Genomic DNA, 26861 nt, shown 5'->3' with positions numbered 1-26861 from the left:
CTCCTCAAATCATTTACACGCATATAATTAGAAGTCGGTAGGCTCCACGTGCTCTACGATGTCCAGGGGGAGACTAGTATTCTGGTTAGTGCGGCAAATCTAGTGAGACGCTGCACAGGAATCGAGTATATTTTGTCTTGTAATCTTGTAAACTGATTCGGGGAGTCTTTCCTACTGCGGAGAAACTCTGCACAAAAATTTTAACACATGTTACGGTTCTGAAAAAATTTAAGGGTGTTCTTTGATCAATTTTAGGAGGTTTTTATTTTTAGGAAATTTTTTCTAATGTTAATATACATTGAGAAAAAAATGGCTGAAGATTAAAAGTAAAATTTATTGTTTTGAACGCCATTTTGGATTGATAAAAATTTTTTTTATTAATCTTAAGCCAATAACTTTTAGTTTAGGGTCCATGGACGTGTTATTTGTCGGTATTAAGAGTGTAGAAAAATGCATAAGGAAAAAAAATATAAGCAAAGACAATGAAAAATAAGTCATTCTGATTTTTTTTTCAGACGTTTTCACGCTTATTTTATGTTTTGCTAATTCGTATTTAAGAATCGCACAGTGCTGACACTACAAAATTACAGAAAAAAATCACGTCCAGGATACGACGTTCTCAGAGTCGCCACCACGATACGAAGTTTCCGTAGATGCCGCCTCAATACGAGGTTCTTGAAGTCGCCGGCGCGATACGACGTTGTCAAAGCCGCAGGTGCGATACAACGTTCTTGAAGTCGCCGCTGATGTACGGTGTTATTCCACTCAGCCATCGATATACAAGCAAGATATATCGAACGCATATAAAACATGATTGTATTCTACAAATCGACTTCCATACTGAAAAAAATTATGTGATACTCGCGTGATAATTGCGTGATATTAATTGCGTGATAATCACGTGATTTGCAATAAATTTTGTGTTAGGGAAAAAATAATGTCGGTTCTTCCTAATAGATGGCGTTAAAGTTGTATATCTATAGTAATTCTTATTTAATAAAGCCACACTATAGCATGTTTATGAATTCAAAGTCTATAGAATATTCTGAAGTACAAAGTAGCGTCACTTGTTTACTGATTTAAAAATTATTGCGCTTTGACAATGGAGATTCCAGATTCCATTTTGCTTTTCTACTTCCGGAAAGGGAAAACTGCAGCCCAGGCTCATCAAAAATTGTAGTGTTTATGGTGATGAGTGCTTAAGTAAACGGCAGTGTCAGAATTGGTTTCCTCTATTTCGTTCCGAAAACTTTGATCTTAAAGATTAACCTTGCCCTGGTCGACCAACCGTTGAAAAAGTCGATGAAATTCTTCGAAAATCGAGATAGACTGACATATTCCATCTCGCGACATCGTTATAAAACTAAACATAGACCATAAAACAGTTTTAAACCATTTACATAAGACTGGATACAAAAAGAAGCTCAATACTTGGGTTCCACACGAATTCACGTCAAAAAATTTAATGGATTGAGTTTCTATTTGTAAATCCCTGCTGAAACGAAACAAAATCGAGCTATTTTTTAAACAAATAATTACAGACCATGAAAAATGGATCACGTACGACAACAATGTGCGAAAGAGATCGTAGTTAAAACCTAGAGAAGCTTCCCAAATAGTTACGAAGCCCGTATTAACGCAAAGGAAGGTGTTGCTACGTGTTTGGTGGGATTGAAAAGGTATTGTTCATCATGAGCTGCTCAAACCTGGATAAACCATAATTTCGACTGTCTACTGTCAAGATTGGAATATAGGCGCTAACACCTGACATACGTCCTGTACCGACCGCTCGCAGCGCTCCATGACGTCAACTCGACACGATCACGTGATGTGCAACTCAGCTCGGCGGCGCTCTCGGGCTGTCGCCTCACTGTTTACCAGCTCTCCGAGCAAGCAACATCTAGCGTACTACGCCACATTTCTATTACCACGCTCTGTCACCTTTACTTAATAAAGCCATGTTTAGTTCGTTTCTTCTATCCGAGTGTACACATTTCGTGTGTTACCCTGTTCCCTTATTATATCACGCGTAGAAAATATCCTTTATTCCGACAGGTTATGGGCTCAGCACGCTTTCACTGCGCGGATTGGTTTTTATGAACAGTGACACACAAGTAAATAAAAAGAAAAAGAAGAACTACGATCTACACTCGAGTAAAAAAGCACGCTGCTTTTCAGTGAACGTCACGACTACGCCGCTCAACAAAGAAAGCTCGTCCCGCATCAGCCTACAACGTCAACAAAGTCAAGCTTCCTCCAGCTAACGTACCAAGGACACCGTCGATTCAAAACAATGGCATCAGGTCCATTTCGATGGGAACATCCGGAACCTACGTGTAAGTATACGAAAGCAAATTTCTAAAGTGACGTAGAAACGAAATACAAAGTGAAGTGAAAAAAAACGCGAAATAAAATCTAAAATCAAGTCAAAACACGTGTTTGAAAAAAAAGAAAAGTAAAGTAACAAAACGAGAAATAAAGTCTAAAACAAAATCCGGCGAATAAACGTGTTAAGTAAAGAACGACAAAATCGAATTCACGAAAATCGCGTAGAGGAAACGACGCGAATAAGCATTTCGAAAAATCACGTTCTCATAAAAGCCAAAACGCGCTGAAACAAGAAACATCGACAAAACGCATTTCCCAGAATTTCAAACGGGCAAAGCCGCGCGCTAAGCTTTTCATAACGAAGCGTCAGAAAAGGGAAGTTGCTAAGCAACCGAGCTAACATGGCCGCCTCACCTGTCGAAAGAGATACGAGAAAAGATCACAGATGAGTCTGGACTGCACTACGAACGGCCCGACGAGCAAACTGGCTCACGCTCTACAGCGGAAATATATGGATAATCACCAGCAAAGATAAAAGACTCCTGCTAGATAATGAAGTCATGTCTGTGCATAATATATGTATATATGAATTTATGAAAAGTTTAACGGGCTTGTAGTTAACGTAACGTACGACACGGAGTCTGTGCGGATCTGACTTAGTATGTGCGCGCGTACTTAGTCAGTGTCCTATTCTCAATAAAAACTAGACCCTCACACAGATCTGCCAAACCTGGTCCCGTGCTCAGTGGGTCTCGGACGGCAGGAGCCGTGCTTCGGCACATATTCTGCAATAAGAGACTAACTTGGTTGGGGAGCTTTTCTTTTAGAAAGTGCGTCGATTGACTGCAAGGTAGCCCGATGCTTGTGCACAAAGCATCGGGAGCCTTGTACGGGTATCCTCTCAACCGCAGACTAACGCCAACGTGTATTTTTTACAGCTAAAAAACGAGTGGCAGGGTTGAGAGGACCCATTAGTCACTGTATTGACGTAGAGAGAACAGAAGCTACTACGTCCATACCCACGAGTGTGCCTTACGTTCACGTCCATGAGTACGCCTTACGTCCATGTTCATGTCCACAAATACGCACTATGTACATTTCCACGAATACGTACTACGTTCATCTCCACGAGTACGTCCTACGTTCATGTCCACGAATACGTCTTACGCTTACGTCCACGAATACGTTTTACGTCCATGTCCACGGGTACGTTTTAAGTTCAGAACCAAAGAAAATTGAACGATGATTCAAATCATTAAAAAGAATCTAAACAAGCTAACAAGATCAGTCGACAACTTGAAGTTAAAGGACCAGGGCATAATCACAAGTAAAAGCTGGCCTTAAAGTTAAGTTTTCTTACTTCAGATAAGCCTGCTATGGTCACTACCAACTTAGTTAAACCTAAGGTGATAAATGACGCACGTACCAAGGAACCGTATTATCTGCTGCCGAAAAGACAAGATCAACATGCGACGATTGGTGACCATTCTCTATTTCTGGTGACAGAAGATAGAAATGCAGCAAGGTGAGGTTTCAGGGCTTTAATCAGTACGAATGGAACGTTGAGTTATCATGAAAAACGCGGCACGAACAGCTATAAAGACATGTCTCCATGGAAAGATTGAAGGAAGCTGCAAAACATGACGATCCGAGACTGCAGGTATGGACCTCAAAAACGATTGTTCAAAGTAAGGTAGTATAAGGATAAAGAATAATTGATTGAGTTCTGTCTAAGATTTGAAAATCTAGTCAGAAAATACGAGAACGATGAAAGAATCTCCAAGCTAACAGAAGTAGAGAAGAAAATCCTGCTCTACAAAGCAGTAATGCATGCTATTCCAGAGATAGTCACGGCAGAAAATTGAGCAGTTCATAGGACGAGTAAAGAGATTACTTATATAAACAACTAAAATACTTAACTTTTCAGATTGACAACGCATACCAGAAAATTCCCGAGAAACCTGCGTTATTTGGAAAGATGCTTCAAAAGCAAGGACAGGCAGCACAAGCGACACGAGTGATGTGGCAGTCAGAGCCATGTGACCGCAGATTGTCCATCCCAGGATATAAAATGTTTCAACTGCAACAACTTCGGCTACATACCAGCTGACTACACCACAACGAGAAAAGGGCATGAATCCTTATGTAACAGAACAACCGGAACGAAAACAGAGGAAGGACGTGAGCCAGTCACTACATCGTTTCAGGTAGTCACCCTACAAGTCGCTAACTGGACGATCAGCTTTCCGATCGCCAACGCCAGAAAAAAAGGTACTGCAAAATCGGATCCTATAAGCATACAAATAAGTTTGACTGAAAGTAATAACGCGATAGAAAAGTTCGTTATTGATTCAGGGTCGACTGAGCTTATGACCAGCTCTAAACTCACTCCAACGCAATTGAATGAAGAAACAAACCGCGTAATAAGATGTGCCAATTAATATGAAAAGTTTAAAATCAACAGATATAAAATAAACTAATCAAGGTCAGGTCAAGTTTGAATCTAGATAAAGTAATATACATGGAGAAGTTAAGTAAAAGCCTTCTATCACTCAAACGCTTTACAGATTAGGGCCTATGTGTGTATCTGGACAATAAAACAATAAATGTCTATGAACCAAACACGGAAGAAAAGATCTTGGAAGGAAAGTTTGGAAATCCGTTTTATATGATTGATCTAAAATTAAAAACAGATGAAAGCCAAACGATACAAACAAACGCACTGGTATCCCATAAAAGCAACAAAAGACTATTAAGAAAAAGGTAACATTTGACAATGAAAAGACAAGTACAGATCCGACGAGTCAAAGCGACAATAATACAAATAAATCGTCAAGCGTGATAAACACCATGAATTCATGGCACATTAGGCTAGGACACACGTCTCTGAATAAAGTGAAAGTTTTGAAAGAATTGTATCCTGATATTAAGGAATTTCAAGAGAATGATAACAGTGTATGCTTGAAAGATTGCAGGTTTATAGTGGTGTTGATGGATAATTACTCACGTTTTGCAATGGCCTACCCAGTTAAGCATAAGTCAGATGCTGCTGAATGTATTGACGAATTCGTAGCCAAATGTCGAAACATAAGCATAAAGGACGAAAAATTATGTTACTTGGATTGCGATAAAGGCACTGAATTCACCAGTGGGAAGACTAAGGAAGTATTATTTTTAAAGCGTTGCCGCGTCGGTAATCTAAATTATTTAATTCGTCCTCGTCAGGTAAGGCATCCCCTGTAAAGTCCGGTTTTGAATGTTCTACTCGTGCTTTATTTTGTTCTTCGTCCAGCTCGAGATTAGACAATTGTTGTCTATTATTGCGCTGTGGGCGTTAGTCTCTGTAAGTTTGGTAGGAGTAAATCTTCGGCGCTCAGTGCCTGGACAGTTCTTGTCGAGCAGAACAACTCTGGTTGCAGCAGAAGCTGATGCTCATTTCGTATACCTGCTTGCGAAGGGACAGATGGATCTTGGGGTTTCCCCGCTATGGACGCTGCTGCGCGGACGAGCTTGGCGTGGGCCATAAACCTGCGCGCTTATAATTTTTATAACATTTCGAAAAACTTAAAACTAGACAGAAACTCTCCTCTCCCACGAGAAAGGTGTATACAGTTCTAATTGTGATACACAGCTTAATTTTCTAAATACTTCTCAGGAAAATCTCAAAGTTTGAAAAAAGTTGTCATAAACTTAGTCTATATTACATCCTAAACGTTGTAAAATCAATGTAATAAATAAATCTATATATAATTTATAATAGCAAAGGATAAATCAAAAGTATATGTTAAAAATAAAATTTTAAGCATAGGTTAGACGTTTTGGTTGCTTCGAAATACGTCCACTTCTGATCTTAGTTTCTTTGACTTGTACATTAGCATTAAATTTTTGTTCAATTACAGTTTTGATATTCTCTTTCACAGTTTGTCTTTCATCCTCGTTGTTACAATTGAAATTTAATTCAAGCGGATGGAGTCTTTGAATCGGCCGTGTAATTTCGCCGGATGCTGTTATTAATCGCGCAACGCGTACAGTTCCGTCTTTCCCGGTGAAAAGCTGTTTAATTTTTGCCATTCGCCAATCGATGCGCTTTGTATTGTCGTTGCCTATTAAAACTATCTCGCCTACTTTCAATTTTTTGCAAACTTTATCTTTGCGTTTCTAATGTGATAAAGCACCTAAATATTCGTTCCTAAATCTTTTCCGCAGGTCACGTTTTATCTTTTGCCTATAGGAAAATCGCTTGCTTAAATCTGTACTCTCTACTTTATCTAAATCAATCACTCCGATTTCTTTCACTTCCTGCAAAAACATTGATGGAGATATCGGTATTGCCTCTTCATATTACAAGGCCATTAAGATCGACGCCACGTTTAATGAATTTACTAATTCCAAATATACTGCTCTGTACACTGCACATGTAAAAATGCATATACACGCCGTTTTCCCGCCCTTTAGATAAATTGGACCCGCAAAATCTACCCCAATTACTTCAAATATCGCGGCGTCTCGTGTTCTATCGAGCGGCAATGGCGAGGCTTGTGCCTTTACCTGTTTGCCGTCGTGTCGACGAAAGTCTACACATTTTTGGACTACTTCTCTACAACCTGTCATTATCCAATATCTCTTGTAGAACATTCAGCGTCATCGCTGTTTCCGCATGCTTATTAAGTTCTACGTGTTTTTCTTTAATTAATAATTATTATTAGAATTATAATTCTACAAAATAATCTAATAATAATTCTACACTATCAAAATGCCTACTTTGAATGATTTTAATTAAACAAATCTCTGCGTCACGATATTCATTCGCCGTTAAAAAGCTACTTTTTATTAAACCGATCTCTGCGTCATCCGTCAATGAATTTTCTTTTCGAGCCTCTGCTCTCTTTTTGAAATTGTAACTGAATCTTTTCCACCCGATGACTCGAATCACTTGTTGATGCTAATTAATGCGGCGTTTTTAATTTGGGAAGACTTTTTCAATTCTGAATTAACCTCTGCCTCGTCAATGTTGATATCATGTGCAGTAGGCTAAACTTCCATACTCTCTTTAAGCCAATCCGGACCCTCCCACCACTTAGAAGCTAGTAGCCGATTGACCGTACAGCCTCTCGACGGTAAATCAGCGGGGATTTGATGCCCAGGTATGTGTTTCCATTGTTTGGCATTTGTCAACTGCGTTATTTCTTTTACTCTATTCGCGACAAAGACACTCCAATTATTTTCTTGCTGTATCCACGTAATTACTGTTGACGAGTTCGACCAATAATATCGCTTTAAATCTTTCAAATCTAACGATTCTGCTACCTGCGTCGATAATCTCGCCCCAATCGTCGTGGATAATAATTCTAGTCGCGGTATACTTGTTCGAGAATTCATATCATTTTTGCTCGCGGGTACTACCCGAGTTTTTGCTTGCACGAAATACACGTTTACTGCCGATACTCTTTGCACTCTAATAAAAATCACGGCAGCATATACTAGTTTACTTGCATCAACAAACGTATGTATACTAATCTCACTATCTTTATCAATTTTACCGAGCATACATCTAGGAACCTCGACTCGCTTTAAATTTTTCAACTCTTCAACCCACTGTGTAAAATTTCTTAACGTTTCTTAATATCGTCGTTTACTTCATCGTCCCAGGATGATTTAGCTGCCCAAGCTTCTTGCAATAAAATTTTTGGTCCGAGCGCGACCGGGCATACAAAACCAAGCGGACCAAAAATGCGGTGAGCCACTGATAAAATTTTTCGATAGGGTCTCTAATCCCCAGAACGTCCAGAGATCATAAGTCGGTAATATCGGCATTCTTCACGTACATAGAAATGGCAGATACGGCTAGATTCACGTGCCCGTTTATGACGGGTCCTCTCGGCGGTACTTTCCTCCTAAGCGTCCAGCCCAGGTAGGTCTCTATTGCCGTTAAGCAGCTTTTCAACACATGCACGCGCCCGGTTAGTAATTTTCCGGCTACATCTGCACCGATAAGTATAGCGACGGTTTTTTCTTGGCTGCAAACATCCGTCAATTTTACGTTCAAATTTTGCAGCTCTTGCAGCTAGCTCCCTTTTGTAACCGTAGGCACATCTGAACAAATAACTTTTTCGTCGAGCGCTTTAAAGTTGCACCAATAACTGCCGTCCATGTTCCCGAAGCGAATCAAATATTTATTGTGCGACGTAATCTCGAATTTTTCTCCACCAAAAAGTAAATGCACCATGTCTTGCTTTGCTATCGGTTCATAATTAAGTCGATCGGACACTTCTCTCAAAACATATGAATTTTGTGAGCCCGTATCTATAACCGCGCGCACTACTATTTCTTGCGAGTCAATACGTATTTTCACTTTCAATGTTTGCATAAACGTCGTTGGCATCTCCGACGACGAAGCTAAATTGCACTCTTCTTGCATGTTTACTGCACTTACACATTTCTCATTTTTGGTCGAGTCCTCGCGCTTCTGTTCACCAAAGCTGCGACGGGGTAACCGTCTGTGTAGAAAAGTCCTCTCTCTCTTTTCCCCATGTTGCTCTCTATCCGAACTGCCCATGAGTTGATACTCATAATTATTGGTATGCATTTTAGATAGAAAAGAGCCGAGAAACAGCCGAGTAGCCGTAAGCCCGCACGGGAGAGAGAGAGAGAGATACCAGCCGCGCGACTACACACACACGCTGGAGCTCACGCACGCTCACACCTAAGCCGCTCGAGTCAGAAGATAAGCCCGCCGCCGGGAGGGGGAAAACCTCGCGCCAGGCCGCGGCAGCAGATACTATACTGCTACTTGTATGTGTGAGGCGTTGAGTGTGTGTAAAAAGAATATTCACCTATGTAACCTAAAGAATTTTTTATTTGTAATGTATGACATGAGAGGTGGTATGATACAGTGTGAAAACCCAACGATCGCACGAGAAAACATATGTAAATCGCCAAATGTAACGGCACTAGACCGATAACTATGTATTGCGTTTGTGTGAGTACTCTAGGGAGGTGTACCGTCGCGCCTCGGCCAGAGAATTCGCCCACTTGATTTTTCGTCGCAGCCCAGAGAACATCCCTACGGTTTGACCATTCATTTTTAATTGAGAGTAGAGTAAAATATAAGAGTGCGTTATCTTGTCGTGATTGTTATAAGAACGAGGGAGAGGTACGAGAGAGAACTTCAGCCGGAAGGTATCGTTTAATGGTAATATTTATAATACATATTGAGTGTGAGAGGAATAAGCCGGACGTTGCGAAAGTCGGAGCTTTACTGCCTCGTGGCAGCATTTTCGACGAGCCGAGATTTTGTAGCACCGAATAACTGTGTGAGCGTTGTGTGCGAAAACGGAATTTGTAGCTAGTAGAAAATATCACCTTAGAGCCTCGCGTTTATTATATTACAGCCGGTTTTTTTTGTAAGTAAAGATTTGTGAAGTGATAATCAGTCGAGTGGTCTAAGCTTATTACTTCCTATTTTCCCGATCGAACTCCCTCGGAGAATAGAGTCTCGTAACTAGCCGGAGACGCGACCCCAAAACGTTCGCAGATAAATCGTCCGACCTGGCGCCTTCGAAATAAATACGGCCGGGCGTTAGTAGCTAATCACTGTTGCAAAGGAAAATAACGAGAGAAAACCACCTCGTTACAGTGGCGCCCAACGTGGGGCACGGTCGTGGAAAATAATTTACGAGTGATAGTGTTCAGTGCGCGACATTTTGAAACGTGGCACCAATTTCGTTCAAAGTTAATCGTGAGCCGTGTCTAACTAAAATCAAGTGTATAAATAATTCCAATGAAGCAGAGAGTTGTATGATACTGCCGGAAAAATTTAAATTTTATTCGTGTAACCGCCAGAGAAAAATTTACTCGCCACGTGCTGACAGCCGCCGTGATCGCAAAAACTGGGGTTCTCAAATGTAAAATCATGGTTTACCTCAGTGCTCTTTTTCGATTATAGCCTAACAAAAGACGAGTTTGTGCATTGCTCTAACAGTCGGTTGAGTGTGCAAATTTTTCCCAACACGCAGTAGTGGAAATTCTGCCGAAAATCACTCGCCACGTGTCGATAGTCGCTGGGAGTGTAAAAACTGGGGTTCTCACAAGTGAAATCATGGTTTACAGAATTACGCCCTTTTAAACTTTACAGTGGCAATATACGGGTTTATTAATATTTTTACGGCCAATTGTGAGTGCAGAATATTTTCAGATTTAATACGAAGCCGAATTAAATTTTTTTTGCCTTCTTGCAAAATTCAAGTTGTAGTAGTTGAGAGAAAATTAACGTTTGACGGACCCGTTTTAAAATTTTTTTTTTTCTTTCTTTTGCCTCGTTTAGAATTATAAAGGGATTCGAAACGAAGAAAATAAATTTTTTTTTGTCGTGAAAATTTACAGCCGTAATTTTCCGAAGAATAATTGGAGTTATAGAATATTTAAAATACCGAGCAGTAGTTGAAGACGTCGAGAGTTGAAAAATAATTTTGTTTTTTTTTTCCCCATTGTTGATTTGTTTGTTGAGAGAGTAGAAGCCGATAAGAATAGTGAAGAAAATTTTCTTTTGCCTATAGTCGCTTGATAATTGCTTAAAACAATCATTTTAGCCGAACAAAATTTTTTTTTTGAGAATTCAATGTCGGGAATAATTTTGTGATAGCCTGTTTGACTTGATTGGAAAGTTTTAAACTAAGATTCAATTCTAGCCATACTGCCGACTATCCTTAACCCCGAACGAGTTAATAAACAAATTTTGTGGCCCGATTGCGAGTCGAATCAAGCACTAGCAATGAAAGAAAATTAATTTACCCACTTTACTATTTAATTGCAATTGATGCAATTCATACCGATTGCACATAAATAATTATAAGTATTAATTGAAATGTATTTTTATGCTCATAATAATTTTGAATTATAATTTATACACATGTACGTTTTGAAGCCGAAAAAGTTGCGTACCAGCCAGACGATTAATTCGACAACTATTGTTTGCCTTTTCTGCCGAAAAATCCAAGTTAAGAAATTGGTCGAAGCTTGAAACGTTTTGAAATTAATAGTTGGAAACAATACTGTGAATCCTATCTACGAAATCGGTAAGTTGTCTCAATGAAAGCATTGTGATCGAGTTGTACGTCGGATCGTGACGACGAAAATAATTATTTTCCATACTGTTCATTTTACAAAAGTTTGAGTCATATAACGAAATTGTAGACACGTGATACAGAGTTTGTGTCGTACGTCAAAGCTGAGACCGGAACTTTTAAAATTTCTTAAAGTGTTGAGAATAATTGCTAACTGCGTCGTGGTTTGAAACTTGATTCAAATTCGTTTTCGAAGAATTCATTTACGGTGTAAATAATTATTTTGTTGTTGTTGAGAATTGATCAGAGATTTTAGGGCGCATGATTCGGATCTTTAAACAATTATTGCTTTTAGAATCGACGTATGAAATTTAAACCGGACTAAGCATTTATTTTGGAAATTGTCGGTAGCAGAAAATCCGTCGAAATAAGCAAGCGAGCATTGTTGAGGTCGAGATTCTAGATAGTGAACGAATTCGAATTTGTGCCCGAAAATTTCCTTATTTTTTTTTGTTTACCTTTGTACACGCTTGTAGCGAACTAGTCGGCTGAAAAATTTGATTCCAAGAATTTACTGTCAGACTTGTCGAATTTCTGCCTGAACCTTTTCGTTATTTTTGTTTACGTTCACGCTAAGTAAAGTACCCGCTGTTTGTATCGAACTAGTTAACGAATATTCGATTCCAAGAATTTACTGCCAGATCTTCCGAAATTACTGCCTAATTTACAACCAAAATTTTCCGCCTTGAGTCATGTTTACTGCCGAGACCAGCAACGATTTGTCAGTCACAGCCAATGTTTAATATTGTCAGACTTGAGAGAAGAAATTACAGCTGAGCAAAAATCCAAGCTGCTGTTTCGACGTTTAAAATGAGTTCTCATTCAGAAATTATGTCAAAATTACGGAAGAGTCCAGAGGTGAGGAATCTCAGTCGAGAAATCCGAAAACTACATACAACCGAGTTGAAAGCCAGATTACGATCGCTGGGCGCTAACACGAATGGCCCTAAGGATTTACGCCAGGACAGATTGCTACGTGCAGTACTATGGTGCACCGGCTACCAAAAGTCAGTGCCATGGTACGATTGGGACAACGCCAAAGAGGAACCAACTCAATCGTCGGAAAATTTCACGAGTAGGCGCAATTCCAAGAGAAAACATGAACAAACGTATGGAGAAGAAACCGAGAAAATTCGAGTAACGAAGATGAAATCGCGTAGTGATTATGTTGATAGAGGTCAAGACCACGAAAACCAAGACAGTTCCAGCAAAGCCAAGCCTCAGCATCAGAAAGAGAAGGTGTCGAAGAAGAAGATTCAAAGGCTACGTGGTCGAGTTAGAAGTCGAAACCGAGATCGAAGCCAGAGTTCTAACAGTAGTTCAAGTCGAAGCAGCCGTAGTCTGAGCAGTAGCAGCAGCTCGAGCAGCAGCAGTTCGACGAGCAGCAGTAGTTCAAGTCGAAGCAGCAGCAGTCCGAGTAGTAGCAGCAGCTCGAGCAGCAGCAGTTCGACGAGCAGCAATAGTTCAGGTCGAAGTAGCAGTAGTTCGAGTCGAAGCAGTTGGAGTTCAATTAGTAGTCGTTCTAACAGCCGTGCAAGCCGAAATTCAAGTAGTAACAGCCGGAGCAGCAGCATTAGCAGTTTCGACAGCCGCTATCTAGAGCCAGAGTCGGATAGTGCTAAGAAGATTGCTGAGCCAGTAATTTACAGCTCGCCATTTGAGGATTGCCAAGTCTGTGGTTTCAAGGACGTAGTCTTTCAGAGCTGCCCAAACTGTGCAGAACTGAGAGTACTGTTGGGAAATGGCAACGCGGGAGCAACTCAGAGGTCGATGCTACCCGCACTGTCTCACAACAGACCTCTGTTGAAGTGCAGAAAACTGGGCATGCGAGGTCTGCGTTGCAGAGAGGTATGCCAGTTTTGGGAGGGGGAGGGAGTGGTCCAAGCCCACTAGTGTCGCCAGAGAAGAAGCTGAGAAGGAAACATCAAGAGATAGGGAAAGGAGATGTAGAAGAAGAGGAGAAATTTTTGGTGGACGAAGAGAAATTTAGTGTAAAGAAGAGAATTTTCGTAGAAAGGAGAAATTGTGTAGAAGAGAAGAAGAAGTGTCGTGTAGAAGAGAAGAAGAAAGGGTTTGTAGAAGAAGATAAGGAGGTTTTAGTTGAGAAGAAAGAAGAGAAGTGTCTGCCGGACGCTAACGTAACCCGTTGGCCGAACCGCAGAGTTGCGGTTGAGAAGAAAGAAGAGAAGTTGCTGCCGGACGCTAACGCAACCCGTTGGCCGAACAGCAGAGGTGTAGCTGAGAAGGAAGATGATAAGTTGTTGCTGAACGCTAACGTAACCCGTTGGCTGAATAGCAAAGTTTTAGTTGAGAAGGAAGATGAGAAGTTGTTGCTGAACGCTAACGCAACCCGTTGGCCGAACAGCAGAGTTGTAGAAGAGAAAGAATTGCTTGAAGAAGAGAAAGAGAAAGTTTTTGTAGAAGAGAAAGAGAAGTTGTTTGAAGAAGACGAAGAGAAGAGTAGTAGAGGTAGTGCAGAGAAGTCGAATCTTGAACTGATTCCAACTTCGAGTTTATCATCGCCCATGGTTACAGATCACTGTGAAGATACGAAAGCACAGCCAGTCATGTTGAGTCCAGCAGCTAACAGCCGTGGCAGGATTAGGGAAACCCTAGCTCAATACGAGAGGAAGAACGAGTCGGTCGAGGAATCGACATTCTTACCACTTACAAAATTGCAGACTAGAACCCAACCTCAACCGGCGTTACAGCCTGATCAATTTAACAGACAAGATGCCAGTAGTACTTCAGGGTTTCAGCCAGATGATAAAATCAAGAAGTGTTCGGAGTCAGCATTCCTGAATGAAGAGAAAATGCATTGTAGAAGAAGAATGTTGGAGAGTGATGAAGAGAAGAAGACGTATGCGAATGCTGACGCAACCCGTTGGCTCAGCAACATCGTAGTCATGAAGCCAAGGACAACTGCTAGTGCTGTTACAGCCTGGCCGTCCAGTAGTGACGACGAGGAGGAGAAGAAGAATAGTAGATGTAGAGCAGTGAAGTTATGCAGTAGTGTGATTCCATCCTCAAGTAACGATTGTCTATCATCACATAAGGCTACCGATCGCCGTGAAGATACGAACGTACAACCATTCCAGTTAAAATCAGCAGCTAACAGCAGTGGTCGAATAATGGACTCAATAGCTCAAGACGAGGTGAAGAACGAGTCGGGAGAGAACCCGAGGGATTCATCGCTCTCAATATTGCAGCCCAGAGCCAATTTTCAGCCGTTGTTACAGCCTGACCGAATCAACAGACAAGATGCCAGTAGTACTTCGGGATTTCAGCCAGATGGGGCAATCAAGAAGAGTTTGGAGGCCTCATTCGCAGATGAAGGAGAAGTGTTGGAGCAGAAAGATGTTGAAGAGAAGATCAAGAAAGAAAACATGGACGAGCAGACGAAGGAGGAGGTCGTGGGTTCGATGGTTGGAGTGGAGAGAGAAGATACTTGTGAACCTCTCAAGGACGAACTTACTGCCTGGGCCCTAACCGTAAATGAGCCAGAAACGCCAGAAGTGCAGCACTCGTGTCTTGAGCCAGCTCATGAAGAAGAGAGAGATTTGAAAGCCGAAAAGGAGAGAAGAGTTTTCGTTTGGACAGAAGTCAGTTGCCGAACGGTTTTCGATCGAGGAAAAAGTCTCAAGGAAGTATACGTAGCAACCACAATCACTATGGCCACCAATAAAGGCGTTTGGCCAGAGGACGTAAGGAGAGGTACATATCGAGCCCTCTTCGATCGCGGCCGGAATCACAGCCAAACTTACAGCCAGTTACAGCCAGTAAAGTAAGTTTCCTCATCTAGACCGGGTTTCTCAACCCAAACTTTGTTGACCTTTTTTTATTCATTGTATAAGCTAATCAAGCCATTCTTACAGCCCTGCAGTCTCGAGATGGTAGTGTGAGGAGGAGAGAGAGAGAGGGACATATATTTTCCGTCCTTTGTAGTGTAAAACTGAAACATTCAGAGTATGTTTAGTTTTGGGAGGGGGAATGCGACGGGGTAACCGTCTGTGTAGAAAAGTCCTCTCTCTCTTTTCCCCATGTTGCTCTCTATCCGAACTGCCCATGAGTTGATACTCATAATTATTGGTATGCATTTTAGATAGAAAAGAGCCGAGAAACAGCCGAGTAGCCGTAAGCCCGCACGGGAGAGAGAGAGAGAGATACCAGCCGCGCGACTACACACACACGCTGGAGCTCACGCACGCTCACACCTAAGCCGCTCGAGTCAGAAGATAAGCCCGCCGCCGGGAGGGGGAAAACCTCGCGCCAGGCCGCGGCAGCAGATACTATACTGCTACTTGTATGTGTGAGGCGTTGAGTGTGTGTAAAAAGAATATTCACCTATGTAACCTAAAGAATTTTTTATTTGTAATGTATGACATGAGAGGTGGTATGATACAGTGTGAAAACCCAACGATCGCACGAGAAAACATATGTAAATCGCCAAATGTAACGGCACTAGACCGATAACTATGTATTGCGTTTGTGTGAGTACTCTAGGGAGGTGTACCGTCGCGCCTCGGCCAGAGAATTCGCCCACTTGATTTTTCGTCGCAGCCCAGAGAACATCCCTACGGTTTGACCATTCATTTTTAATTGAGAGTAGAGTAAAATATAAGAGTGCGTTATCTTGTCGTGATTGTTATAAGAACGAGGGAGAGGTACGAGAGAGAACTTCAGCCGGAAGGTATCGTTTAATGGTAATATTTATAATACATATTGAGTGTGAGAGGAATAAGCCGGACGTTGCGAAAGTCGGAGCTTTACTGCCTCGTGGCAGCATTTTCGACGAGCCGAGATTTTGTAGCACCGAATAACTGTGTGAGCGTTGTGTGCGAAAACGGAATTTGTAGCTAGTAGAAAATATCACCTTAGAGCCTCGCGTTTATTATATTACAGCCGGTTTTTTTTGTAAGTAAAGATTTGTGAAGTGATAATCAGTCGAGTGGTCTAAGCTTATTACTTCCTATTTTCCCGATCGAACTCCCTCGGAGAATAGAGTCTCGTAACTAGCCGGAGACGCGACCCCAAAACGTTCGCAGATAAATCGTCCGACCTGGCGCCTTCGAAATAAATACGGCCGGGCGTTAGTAGCTAATCACTGTTGCAAAGGAAAATAACGAGAGAAAACCACCTCGTTACAAAGCACATTATATCAACATGTCGGCGCGAGCACTTCGAGCATTTCACATTCACGCGGCATAATCTGCTACCATACCCTATTTTTAAGCATCTAAAATACGCTCGATGCTTCTTGCCGTTTGTCCGAAGACATACTTTTGGCTTTTGCACACTTAGCGCTGTCATGATCATTTTACTTTCAAAATATACACGTAATTTCTTTGCCTTTTGTGAGTAAATTACGTGCGCTTGGTACATCTTTTGCCGTGGACTGCGCCTTTTTCTTCTGCGAACGATCTGATTCACTACTATCGTCTAATTTAAATCCTTGCGCAGCCATGACAATACGTTGTTCACTTTGTACCTCAGCTGCTAAAAAATTGATCAACTTACTTAACCGATTTTTGGACACGTCGGTTGAACTTGCTGTGGTCGCACTTGCTTCACTTGCACTGTTTGGTCGCTGCCACATCCGCAAAAGTTCTTCTGGCAGCGCAGATTCCACTAGCGGAAAAAGCATTGCTGCGTACTTGTCGGTAGTCACGCCAAAGGTCTGTAATGCACGCAGATGCGTTTCAATCTTATCGTATAAACTCGCTAACGGTATCACTTTAGAGGACGCGGCATTCTGCAGCACTAATTGTAATAACTCACGCATGTATACCTCAATCTGCAGAGCCTCACATCCAAAACGTTGCTTCAAACTTTCAATCGCCTTCACATAATTATCTCCTGTCGGTGGATAACTGTTCACAAGTTCTGCCGCGCGCGAGTCCGACACCATCGCTTGTATGAGATACTGAAATTTATCCTCATTGTCTAGTTTAGTGTCTTCGTGGATCTTTTTAAATAGGCTCCAAAACTTCAGCCAGTCACGTACGTTGCCACTAAACTTGTAGAGGTCAATCTTGGGAAAATTCTGTCTCCCTTCATGACTTGCGTCGCCACTTCGTTCGCCAATAATTGCACTGGGCGACGGAGAGGCTCTCGCACTCTGCGCTCAGTTTCTCGCGGCGATTCGTCTGTCAAATTTATATTTGGCCAGCAAGTACTTACTTTTATAGACGTCGCTCTCGTCATACTCTTTTGTGATTTCTTGGTCAGATGCCGTTCCTTCTTGAAGAGCGTCTATCAGTTCCGACTCGAGTGTTTATAATTCTGGCTGCTTGTCATTTAACAAGCCATAGGCCACTGTCAAATCTGCTATTTCGGAGATGGGGTCATCTAGCTAAATATTCAGCGAGTTCAGCGCTTTGGTCGTAGCAGTCTGCAAAGATATCCTCTTCTTCTTCAATAGTTCCACACGTGCGTCCATATTGCTAACACTAAACACAATTTTTCTTCACTGCAACCCTAGTCCTGTCACCATAAACCTACGCGCTAGCGCTACTCTATACCTGCTCTAAGCATGGCCCTTCTTTCCGATCGTATCTATCGGCTGTGACCATCGTTCATAAAAAGCTATAAAAACCGTACAATAAACTATAATCCCTTGTGCGTGCCGATATATTTTCACTCGGCATTTTCTTCAGACAGTCGCTTATAATTTGTATAACCTTTCGAAAAACTTAAAACTAGACAGAAACTCGACACTTTTCTCTTTGCGTACCGCTACAGCTTCTAGCTCTTGGAACGTGAAAATTTCGGATTCATCGATCCGGATTTATAATCTCGGCCCTACTGAAAATTCTCGCACGATAAAATACGTAAATATTGACGCGATTAGTTGCACGATTAATCGTGCTACAGATCGCGCGACTCATCGCATGATATAATGAAACTTTTTTACACTAGATAAATCGCGAGATTTATCGCGCGATATCCCTAAACATAAACGTAAAAAAAATAATTAAAAAAATGAAGCTATTATAAGCATTTTAAGTTGAAAGCATGGTTATTTATAATAATTGTAATAATAATGATTGTAATAATAATTGTTTATTTAATAATAATTTATAATAATATATTTTTTTTACAAATTACATCGATATAATAAATAAACGAAGTGCAAATATACTTAAATATATTTATAAACATATTAGTTATTTTGTGTTGCAAAAAATTTTACATTCAAAATTTTATTTACATTTTATACAATATTTATAGAAAAATATAGCGCTTAGCATTCATACTTTTGGTTCAAACACATAATAATAATCGTCGAAATTCAGTAAGAATACAAATTTGGTATAGGTACAATGTATCTTTTACCTTCAGCTTCAACAAATACTGATGGTAACAAAATTTGAATTGTTTGTATACAAATAATATCTCTGAATTCAACTATTTCTTGGATTGCAGTTGAATAGTTGAAAGGTTTTGTTCTAATAACTCTGCAAATGGTTAACTCTAGTTTATTGTCTGTATCAACTAGAAAATTAATAAATTCAACGAAAGATTTATCACTGAGTTGTGCAAAAAAATTACACGATCGCTTATTTGTCTTCTGAGATGACGCGAATAAACAATGGTTTCATTAAAATGTTGAATTAACTGTTGATTTAAAATTTTCTCGTTTCCAAAATAGGTTATTGTAGTTAATTTAAGAGTTTATTTAATTCTCGATATATTAAGATTTTCACAGTAATCTAACAAAATAGCAGAACAACTAGGGTATATATTTTGTTCTAGTATTTGTACAAAACGTTGAATATTATTGTACCGTACAATTTGTAAAATTATTCCTTTTGCGCAGTGAATTGCTTTAAATAGTTTGTGGTTAGCTGCTTCGAACGGAAAAGTAGAATGTGCCCATAATAGACCCCAGTCATGTATACTTTTTATAACGTGCAATAACTGATGTACGTTGTAAGACACTAATATAATAATACACTAATTCCATAATATTCTTCAGCTTGCGAGACAAATTCATGTAACATTAAATTAGCTTGATTTAACTCAAAATACGTAATATCCATTTTCAAATATATGTGTAATGAATCCACTAATAAACACCAGTGCTTTAAATGATTTTTATTCTTCAAAACCACTTTGAAAATAGGCACACTGTAGTACAGAATCCAGTTCTCCCAGTCTCGGGCTTTCCATTTAGATCTTTCTTTTAATGACCTCGTTAAGCGTCCTATTTGATGAGGTGCTTTGATTATTTAAAATATCCATTTCAATATTCGATACATTTTTTAATATATATTCTATATATTGTTGAGATACACCAGCTAGATAGCAATGCATATAATCAGGCGTAAATCCCTCAATTATACGAAAACCTTTTAAACGGAGCAGTGGAGAAGCTTCTCTTATGCCTTTAACAGGTGCTCCTTCTTCGAGTGCCTTTTTGGCAAAAGCAATCGTATTCATTTGATTTCTGTCCTCTGCAGGCGGAATTAGAAACGGATACCTCATACTACCGCTATGATATACACACCGATCACAACCAAAATGAGCGTTAAATTGTAAGAATCCATTCAGAGGAGCACGAGCAACTGTATCTACAGATGCAACGAGTGCATACAATTTAATGTTGCGTTCTTCGTTTTTTATTCTGCATTTGATACCCACTGTTGACAAGTGATTTATAGTCTCTACAAAACTATGTAAGAAAATACTCATTTCTGGCTTATTTAATCCATAATATAGGCCAATAATAATAGAGCTGTTAAGTCTGCTTTGCAGAGGAATCTCATTAAGTATGCCATAAATGGGCCATATTGAAAAATTCGAAGATTTAAACACTGGTGCACCATCAGTATTAAAACCCATTGTTGCATACGCATGTCTATCAGCTTCATTCAAACTTTTCACAAAGTCTCTATACAATTTACCATCATATATGTCCAAAATGTGATTTTTTTCATGGATCCTTCGTTTTATTACAAAATCATAATATTCATCATGGCTTTCCAAATAATCGCGCACTGCATCTGAATGATTTATTATGGCATAAAAGCACAAATTGGGTTTGACACGTCAATAACTAAATTACAATTTTGGCATTTAACTTTATCATTTAACTTTTCAAACGTACCCAAATATTCAGTACAATCAGGGCAAATACTATGAAATTTTATAGGAATACAAAACTGATCAATTTTATATCGAGTTTCAGGCAAAATATTTTGACCACATATTCGATTAGTAAGTTTTAATAAATTTGCTAGACTTGTAACTGATGACGCAATAGATAAATAATATTTCAAGGACATTAGAAGCAAATCTGCTAGACGCCAATTAATATTAATTGAAACTGAATTGAAAATTTCATTTGCGTTCATTGATTGTTTCATACTATCGCATTCTTTACTCTTGTCTTTTAAAGCCTCTTGAATTTCATCATCACTACTATAATATTCATCATTTATCCAGTTTCCAGTTTCCTCATTTTCCTAGGAAAATATTTTTTAAATGCAATTTTCAGAAATATTTTATTTGATGCTTATAAGAAGGTTCATCCGGTACATTGCTTTTATTTATAGATATCTACGTACATGCAATTATTTTATAATTCTGTTTGTTATTTCGAAAGCCTCTGTTGTAGTACGTCTTTTCTGGCTCTTATTATATACAGCACACGTAAGCTCGCGGGTTTCTCTCAGCTGTTAGTAGTCCATGCGAGCGCTCTTAGAACGCGACTAGCCGCTGCCTAGGACGTACCTGTGTCTGTATATATCCTCAAATAAAAACCTTTTTGCCTATACTCACTCGCATCTATTCATTTCCTGATTCAACAGCCTCCTTATAAAAAGATTCATCTGGTACGCTGCTAGTCACAATATAATTTTTTATATAATTTTTTAAAATACTTATTGTTGATACAAAAGATATAATTAATATAGGACTTATGAAAAGCTAGCATATAACAAATAATGATTTTAAATTAAGAAATCAAACTATTTATATTATAAAAAAAAATTCAATGCAGACGTCGTTTGACTCTGTTTTTGAGGTTAAATGCACATATTTTTTGTCAAACTAATTAATTATAGTGCATATAGGTACCCTGATACTGATGGTTTCCTAACCAATTTAGATTCGTAAAATATTAGATTTCTCATACAAACATTTGCAACAGAAATTATTTGTTAATACAATAAATATTTGACTCAATGACTCAAAATTTTGTATAGGTTTTTTATTCATACATATCTGTGAGTGAATTTTTTTCCCTAAGTGTTTTTTTATTTTTAAACGAGATGAATCTCCTTAATAATACAAAAAAACTAAATGACAAAATGTTTTATCTTAAGAAGATGCATGTACTCTAAATTGCCAAAAAAAAATTTTCAATCAATTTATTTTTACTCAAAATTGTTGAAGATAAATAATAAATACATACCAAAGGGTTATTAAAGGGAGTAGATGTCAATAAAGGGTAAAATATCGAGTGATCCCAAGTGAAAGTTGATCCATCAACAAATTTGCATGTACCATCCGTATCATTTTGACCAAATATATTATTGCTCTCAGATTCTGCAGAAGCATTTACTGTGTCTTCCAGCGATTGTTCATCACACTAACAATAAAATTAATTTATATCGCACATTAATTTTATTATTTTCATATAGTAAATAAATTATTTATATTATTTATGAACTTACATTTGATATCTGTATGGATCTTTCAATTAATGACACATCTTGTGATAAAGTTTCATTGATCAATGCATCGTCCATGTGATCAATATCATTATTAGACATTTTTATACGATGAGGCACTTGTTTCTACAACATAAAACACATTAGTAAGAAATAAAAAATGTACGCGTCTGCTTTAAAAAAAGTCCTTAGGTTATAATCTAACCTTTTGGCTTTGTAATATTTTTCTAATTTTTCTTGTAGCATACTTAGTGATTGGAACACTTTTATCAAATAAATACTTTTTTTTCCTATTTGGCATTTTAGCGTTCAATAAATTTATGAGTCTGTCTCCGCGGCCGATAGCGCGTACGCGAAAAGATATTTAGCGTACGCGAAAAGATATTTAGCGTACGCGAAAAGATATTTAGCGTACGCGAAAAGATATCTAGCGCACGCGAAATAACCAAGACCTCGCCGAGGTTCAACTCGCATACGCGATAAACAATAATAGCGTACGCGAAGAACAATAATAGCGTACGCGAAAAACAATTATATTGCGCGCGCAAAAGTAATAAATAGCGTACACGAAAATTGAGGTTATATGTACACTGCATAGGTGCGGAAACTTTTGACTGCAGCAGACGCTGTTCTGTGTGCATAGGTGTAATAGAGATATACAGGGTGAGTCATTTTAATCTTTAATCTCAATTATCTCGTTGGCAAAGCATGCCAGCGAAAAAAGTTTCAGATAAAAGTTTTAGGATTTTTCCCTGGCTATCTGATGATGACCTTGACAATGTCATTGAGCGTGACCTTCAAGGTCATTTGAATGTCAAGTCGATTTTTTCAAATAGAAACCCCTACTTTTGGCACCCGCTACAATGGCAGGTGGATTGGGCGAGATGGCCCAGTTGCCTGGCCCCCTCGTTCACCTGATTTAACCCCTTCCGATTTTTACTTATGGGGATATCTTAAGAATGTTGTTTATGCTCAACGCCAACAACGCGAGATAATATGATCGAACGCATTCGTACAGTTTGTGCAGCAATCCCTCGAGATGTACTACTTAGAACCATAACAATTCAGAGCTCGACTTGATCTTTGCATCCAACAAAACGGCGGTAATTTTGAACAATTAATCAATGGTTAACTCCAGTTAACATTCCATAAAAATACAAAAAAAATAACAAAAAGGGAAAAAACAAAAAAAACAAATAAAGAAAAAATACAAAAAAATACAACAAAAAATGGGATGCTAAATCCTTTTGACAACCTCCTCGATGGTGCATCCTGGGTTCGGCTGATGTCAAAGGTAATTTCCGCACAAAAGATGATTTGTTTCCAAAATCACATGTTCGAACGTAAAATTTCCCGCTCTTTCCATTTCTGGTGCCAAAAGTAGGGGTTTCTATTTGAAAAAATCGACGTCCTTCAAATGACCTTGATGGCTCAATGACATTGTCAAGGTCATCATCAGATAGCCAGGGAAAAATCCTAAAACTTTTACCCGAAACTTTTTTCGCTGGCATGCTTTGCCAACGAGATAATTGAGATTAAAGATTAAAATGAAATATATATATATATATATATATATATATACAGGGTGTTTCATTTTAATCCGACCACGACAAAAAACCATGGAAATACTAATTTTAACGAAAAATGACCTGAACAAAAGTTGAAGGGGGTAAAGGGGGCCATCGTATGACACCAACACCTTTGACCTTGAACTCGATTTTCAAGGTCATTTTAAGGTCATTGTATTTTTTTAACGGGAACCCCTATTTTTACCTTGGAATACGGAGCAGCGGAAAAAATTACGTCGGAAATGACATTTCAAGTTTGCTTTAGTGTCCTTGAGAATGTCAATTCAAGGTCAAATAAGAAGTATCAGCCTAAGATTGTTTACCTTTCAATTTTTTCGTAGAATTATCATTTTGTTATTGTAATAAACATTAAGAGAATAATTGACTTAAAATGTGATTATGCTTTTCTGACTTTAAAGCCATTTTGTAAGGTCAAAAGTGCAAAAATGCAATATCAAATGTTATGTGGAGTCCATATTTATAACCTAACTTTAGTGTTGCCCAGGAACAACGACGTGGATGTAATAGGATTGTGTTCCCTTTGGGGTGCTTGATTAATAGGAACCTCTATTTTAGACCTTGGAATCGGATAGAGCGGCAAAAATTACGTCGCAAAGGATATTTTAAGTTTGCTTTGGTGACCTTGAGAAGGTCAATTCAAGGTCAAATAACAAAAAATCTGCTAAACAGCTGTTTGTCTGGTTTTATTTTACTGATGTCGAAAGATGACCTTGACAAAAGTTGAAGGGAGCAAAAGGGGCTATCTAATGACACCAACACCTTTGCCCTTGAACTCGATTTTCAAGGTCATTTTAAGGTCATTGTATTTTTTTAACGGGAACCCCTATTTTTACCTTGGAATACGGAGCAGCGGAAAAAATTACGTCGGAAATGACATTTCAGGTTTGCCTTAGTGACCTTGAGAAGGTCAATTCAAGGTCAAATAAGAAGTATCAGCCTAAGATTGTTTACCTTTCAATTTTTTCGTAGAATTATCATTTTGTTATTGTAATAAACATTAAGAGAATAATTGACTTAAAATGTGATTATGCTTTGCTGACTTTAAAGCCATTTTGTAAGGTCAAAAGTGCAAAAATGCAATATCAAATGTTATGTGGAGTCCATATTTATATCCTAACTTTAGTGTTGCCCAGGAACAACAACGTGGACGTAATAGGATTGTGTTCCCTTTGGGGTGCTTGATTAGAGTGAGTCTCCTTGCCTCTCTCTTTTATTATGTACAGATTTGAATGTAGGTGCCCAAAGACACCACCATTTTTTTGGATTCTATTCAGTTCTTGGGATGTTTTCGTAAGCGAATTTTTATCCTATCTTTAGCGTTACTCAGCTCAACAAGGGCAACTAGCACGGGTTAGAGAACGTCGTAATTACAACGAAGATGATCTTCGTGTAATGGTCGCTTTAGCAATGGTTCATTTGAATCCCCACGTTAGTACCCATGAAATTCAAAGGCAAAGTGGTATACCTACGGCTACTGCTTGGAGAATACTGAGAAGTCAACATTATCATCCATATCATATTACTTTGAATCAGGATCTCACACCTGCTGATATGAGGTTAAGGCTACAGTTTTGCCAATGGGCACGACAAATGATTGCTAATGATCGTCACTTTTTTCAATACGTAATGTTTTCTGATGAAGCAAAATTCAAAAGCAATGGAGAGCTTAACCGACACAACTGTCATTATTGGTCGAATGTTAATCCGCATTGGTACAGGCAGATAGATAACCAAAATCGTTGGAGTCTTGATGTTTGGTGTGGAATTGTTAACGGATACCTTGTAGGCCCATACTTATTCGATGAAAATGTAAATGGCCATAATTTTTTACAGTTCCTGAGAGAACGTCTTCCAGTACTTCTTGAAGAAGTAGATTTATACACAAGAGCAAGAATGTGGATTCAATTAGAAGGAGCTCCTGCGCACTATGCTCGAATAGCTAATTGTCTAAACAATATCTTAATCAAAATTACCGTGACAGGTGGATTGGACGCACTGGACGAACAGCCAGACGGACGGACGCACCAGACAAACAGCTGTTTAGCAGATTTTTTGTTATTTGACCTTGAATTGACCTTCTCAAGGTCACCAAAGCAAACTTAAAATATCCTTTGCGACGTAATTTTTTCCGCTCTATCCGATTCCAAGGTCTAAAATAGAGGTTCCTATTTAAAAAAATCACAATTACCCTCAAATGACCTTGAAAATGGAGTTCAAGGTCATAGGTGTTTGTGTCATTCGATGGCCCCCTTCAACTTTTGTTAAGGTCATTTTTCGTTAAAATTAGTTTTTCCATGGTTTTTTGTCGTGGTCGGATTAAAATGAAACACCCTGTATATATATATATATATATATATATATATATATATATATATATATATATATATATATATATATATATATATATTTGGTTTTCTTTATTAAATATTCAATATGTCTATCCCATCTTAAATTATAATCAAACATAATATTTAGATATTTACACGATTCGACCCTGCCTAAGCTATTACCCTGTATATAAATGTCCAGATCAACTAGAACACTATCTTTAAAATTACCAAATGTTATATATACAGTTTTTGTTACATTCAAGGATAATTTATTAAGTTCCAGCCAAGTATTTATATCCTCTAAGTACTTATTGCAACTAATGACTCTTGGGAGAATGTGAAAGAAAAATGAATATCATCAGCGTATGAGATAGTACTTTCGTTCCGATCAGTTAATAAGTCATTAACATAAATTATAAACAGGAGTGGTCCCAGAATGGTGCCTTGAGGTACACCTGCAGTTATAGTTCCATAACAACTTTCAATCGTTCCAATCCTTCTATTGTTTAGGTCGCTTGATATAAGTTTATGGGCTTCGCTTCAGACACCATAATTATAAAATTTATCTAATAGAATCGAATGATTAACAATGTCAAAAGCTTTTGCCAGATAAAGGAAAGTATGTCTATTGGTTTACTTTTATCTAATTTGCTGTACAGTCGATTCGTTACATAGCTAAGCGCATTTTTAGTGCCTTTATTTTTTATGAAACCAAATTAATTCTGTACTAATAGTCTATATTTATCAAAGAAAAAATAAAGTGTTACATAAATAATTTTCTCAAAAATTTTAGCTAGATTAGATCTTAACGATATC

The 26861-nt window shown here is 38.6% G+C and overlaps 1 protein-coding gene across 1 annotated transcript; it reads right to left on the bottom strand.

The window, feature by feature from the left end:
• Positions 1–18741: 18741 nt before the first annotated feature.
• LOC107982116 lies at positions 18742–22256 on the bottom strand. The gene is made up of 4 exons (XM_031928033.1): positions 22130–22256; positions 21802–22044; positions 20821–20917; positions 18742–18944 (listed from the first exon to the last, which is right to left on the bottom strand). The coding sequence occupies exons 1-4, from the start codon at positions 22226–22228 to the stop codon at positions 18742–18744; spliced, it is 642 nt and encodes a 213-aa protein (XP_031783893.1). The 5' UTR covers positions 22229–22256.
• Between the last annotated feature and the right edge of the window lie 4605 nt (positions 22257–26861).

Source organism: Nasonia vitripennis, assembly GCF_009193385.2.
Source record: "Nasonia vitripennis strain AsymCx chromosome 4 unlocalized genomic scaffold, Nvit_psr_1.1 chr4_random0002, whole genome shotgun sequence".
NCBI lineage: Eukaryota > Metazoa > Arthropoda > Insecta > Hymenoptera > Pteromalidae > Nasonia > Nasonia vitripennis.
The sequence above is the reverse complement of the archived record's forward strand: the minus strand, read 5'-3'. Positions and strand labels throughout refer to the sequence as shown.

Coding starts and splice junctions, on each gene's coding strand:
- LOC107982116 (XM_031928033.1), bottom strand. CDS start 22,228: ATGTCTAATAATGATATTGATCACATGGACGATGCATTGATCAATGAA. Junction 22,045..22,129: donor GATCCATACAGATATCAAAT/GTAAGTTCATAA, acceptor TTTTATTGTTAG/TGTGATGAACAATCGCTGGA. Junction 18,945..20,820: donor CAAGAGTAAAGAATGCGATA/GTATGAAACAAT, acceptor TTAATTTTCTAG/TTGATACAGACAATAAACTA.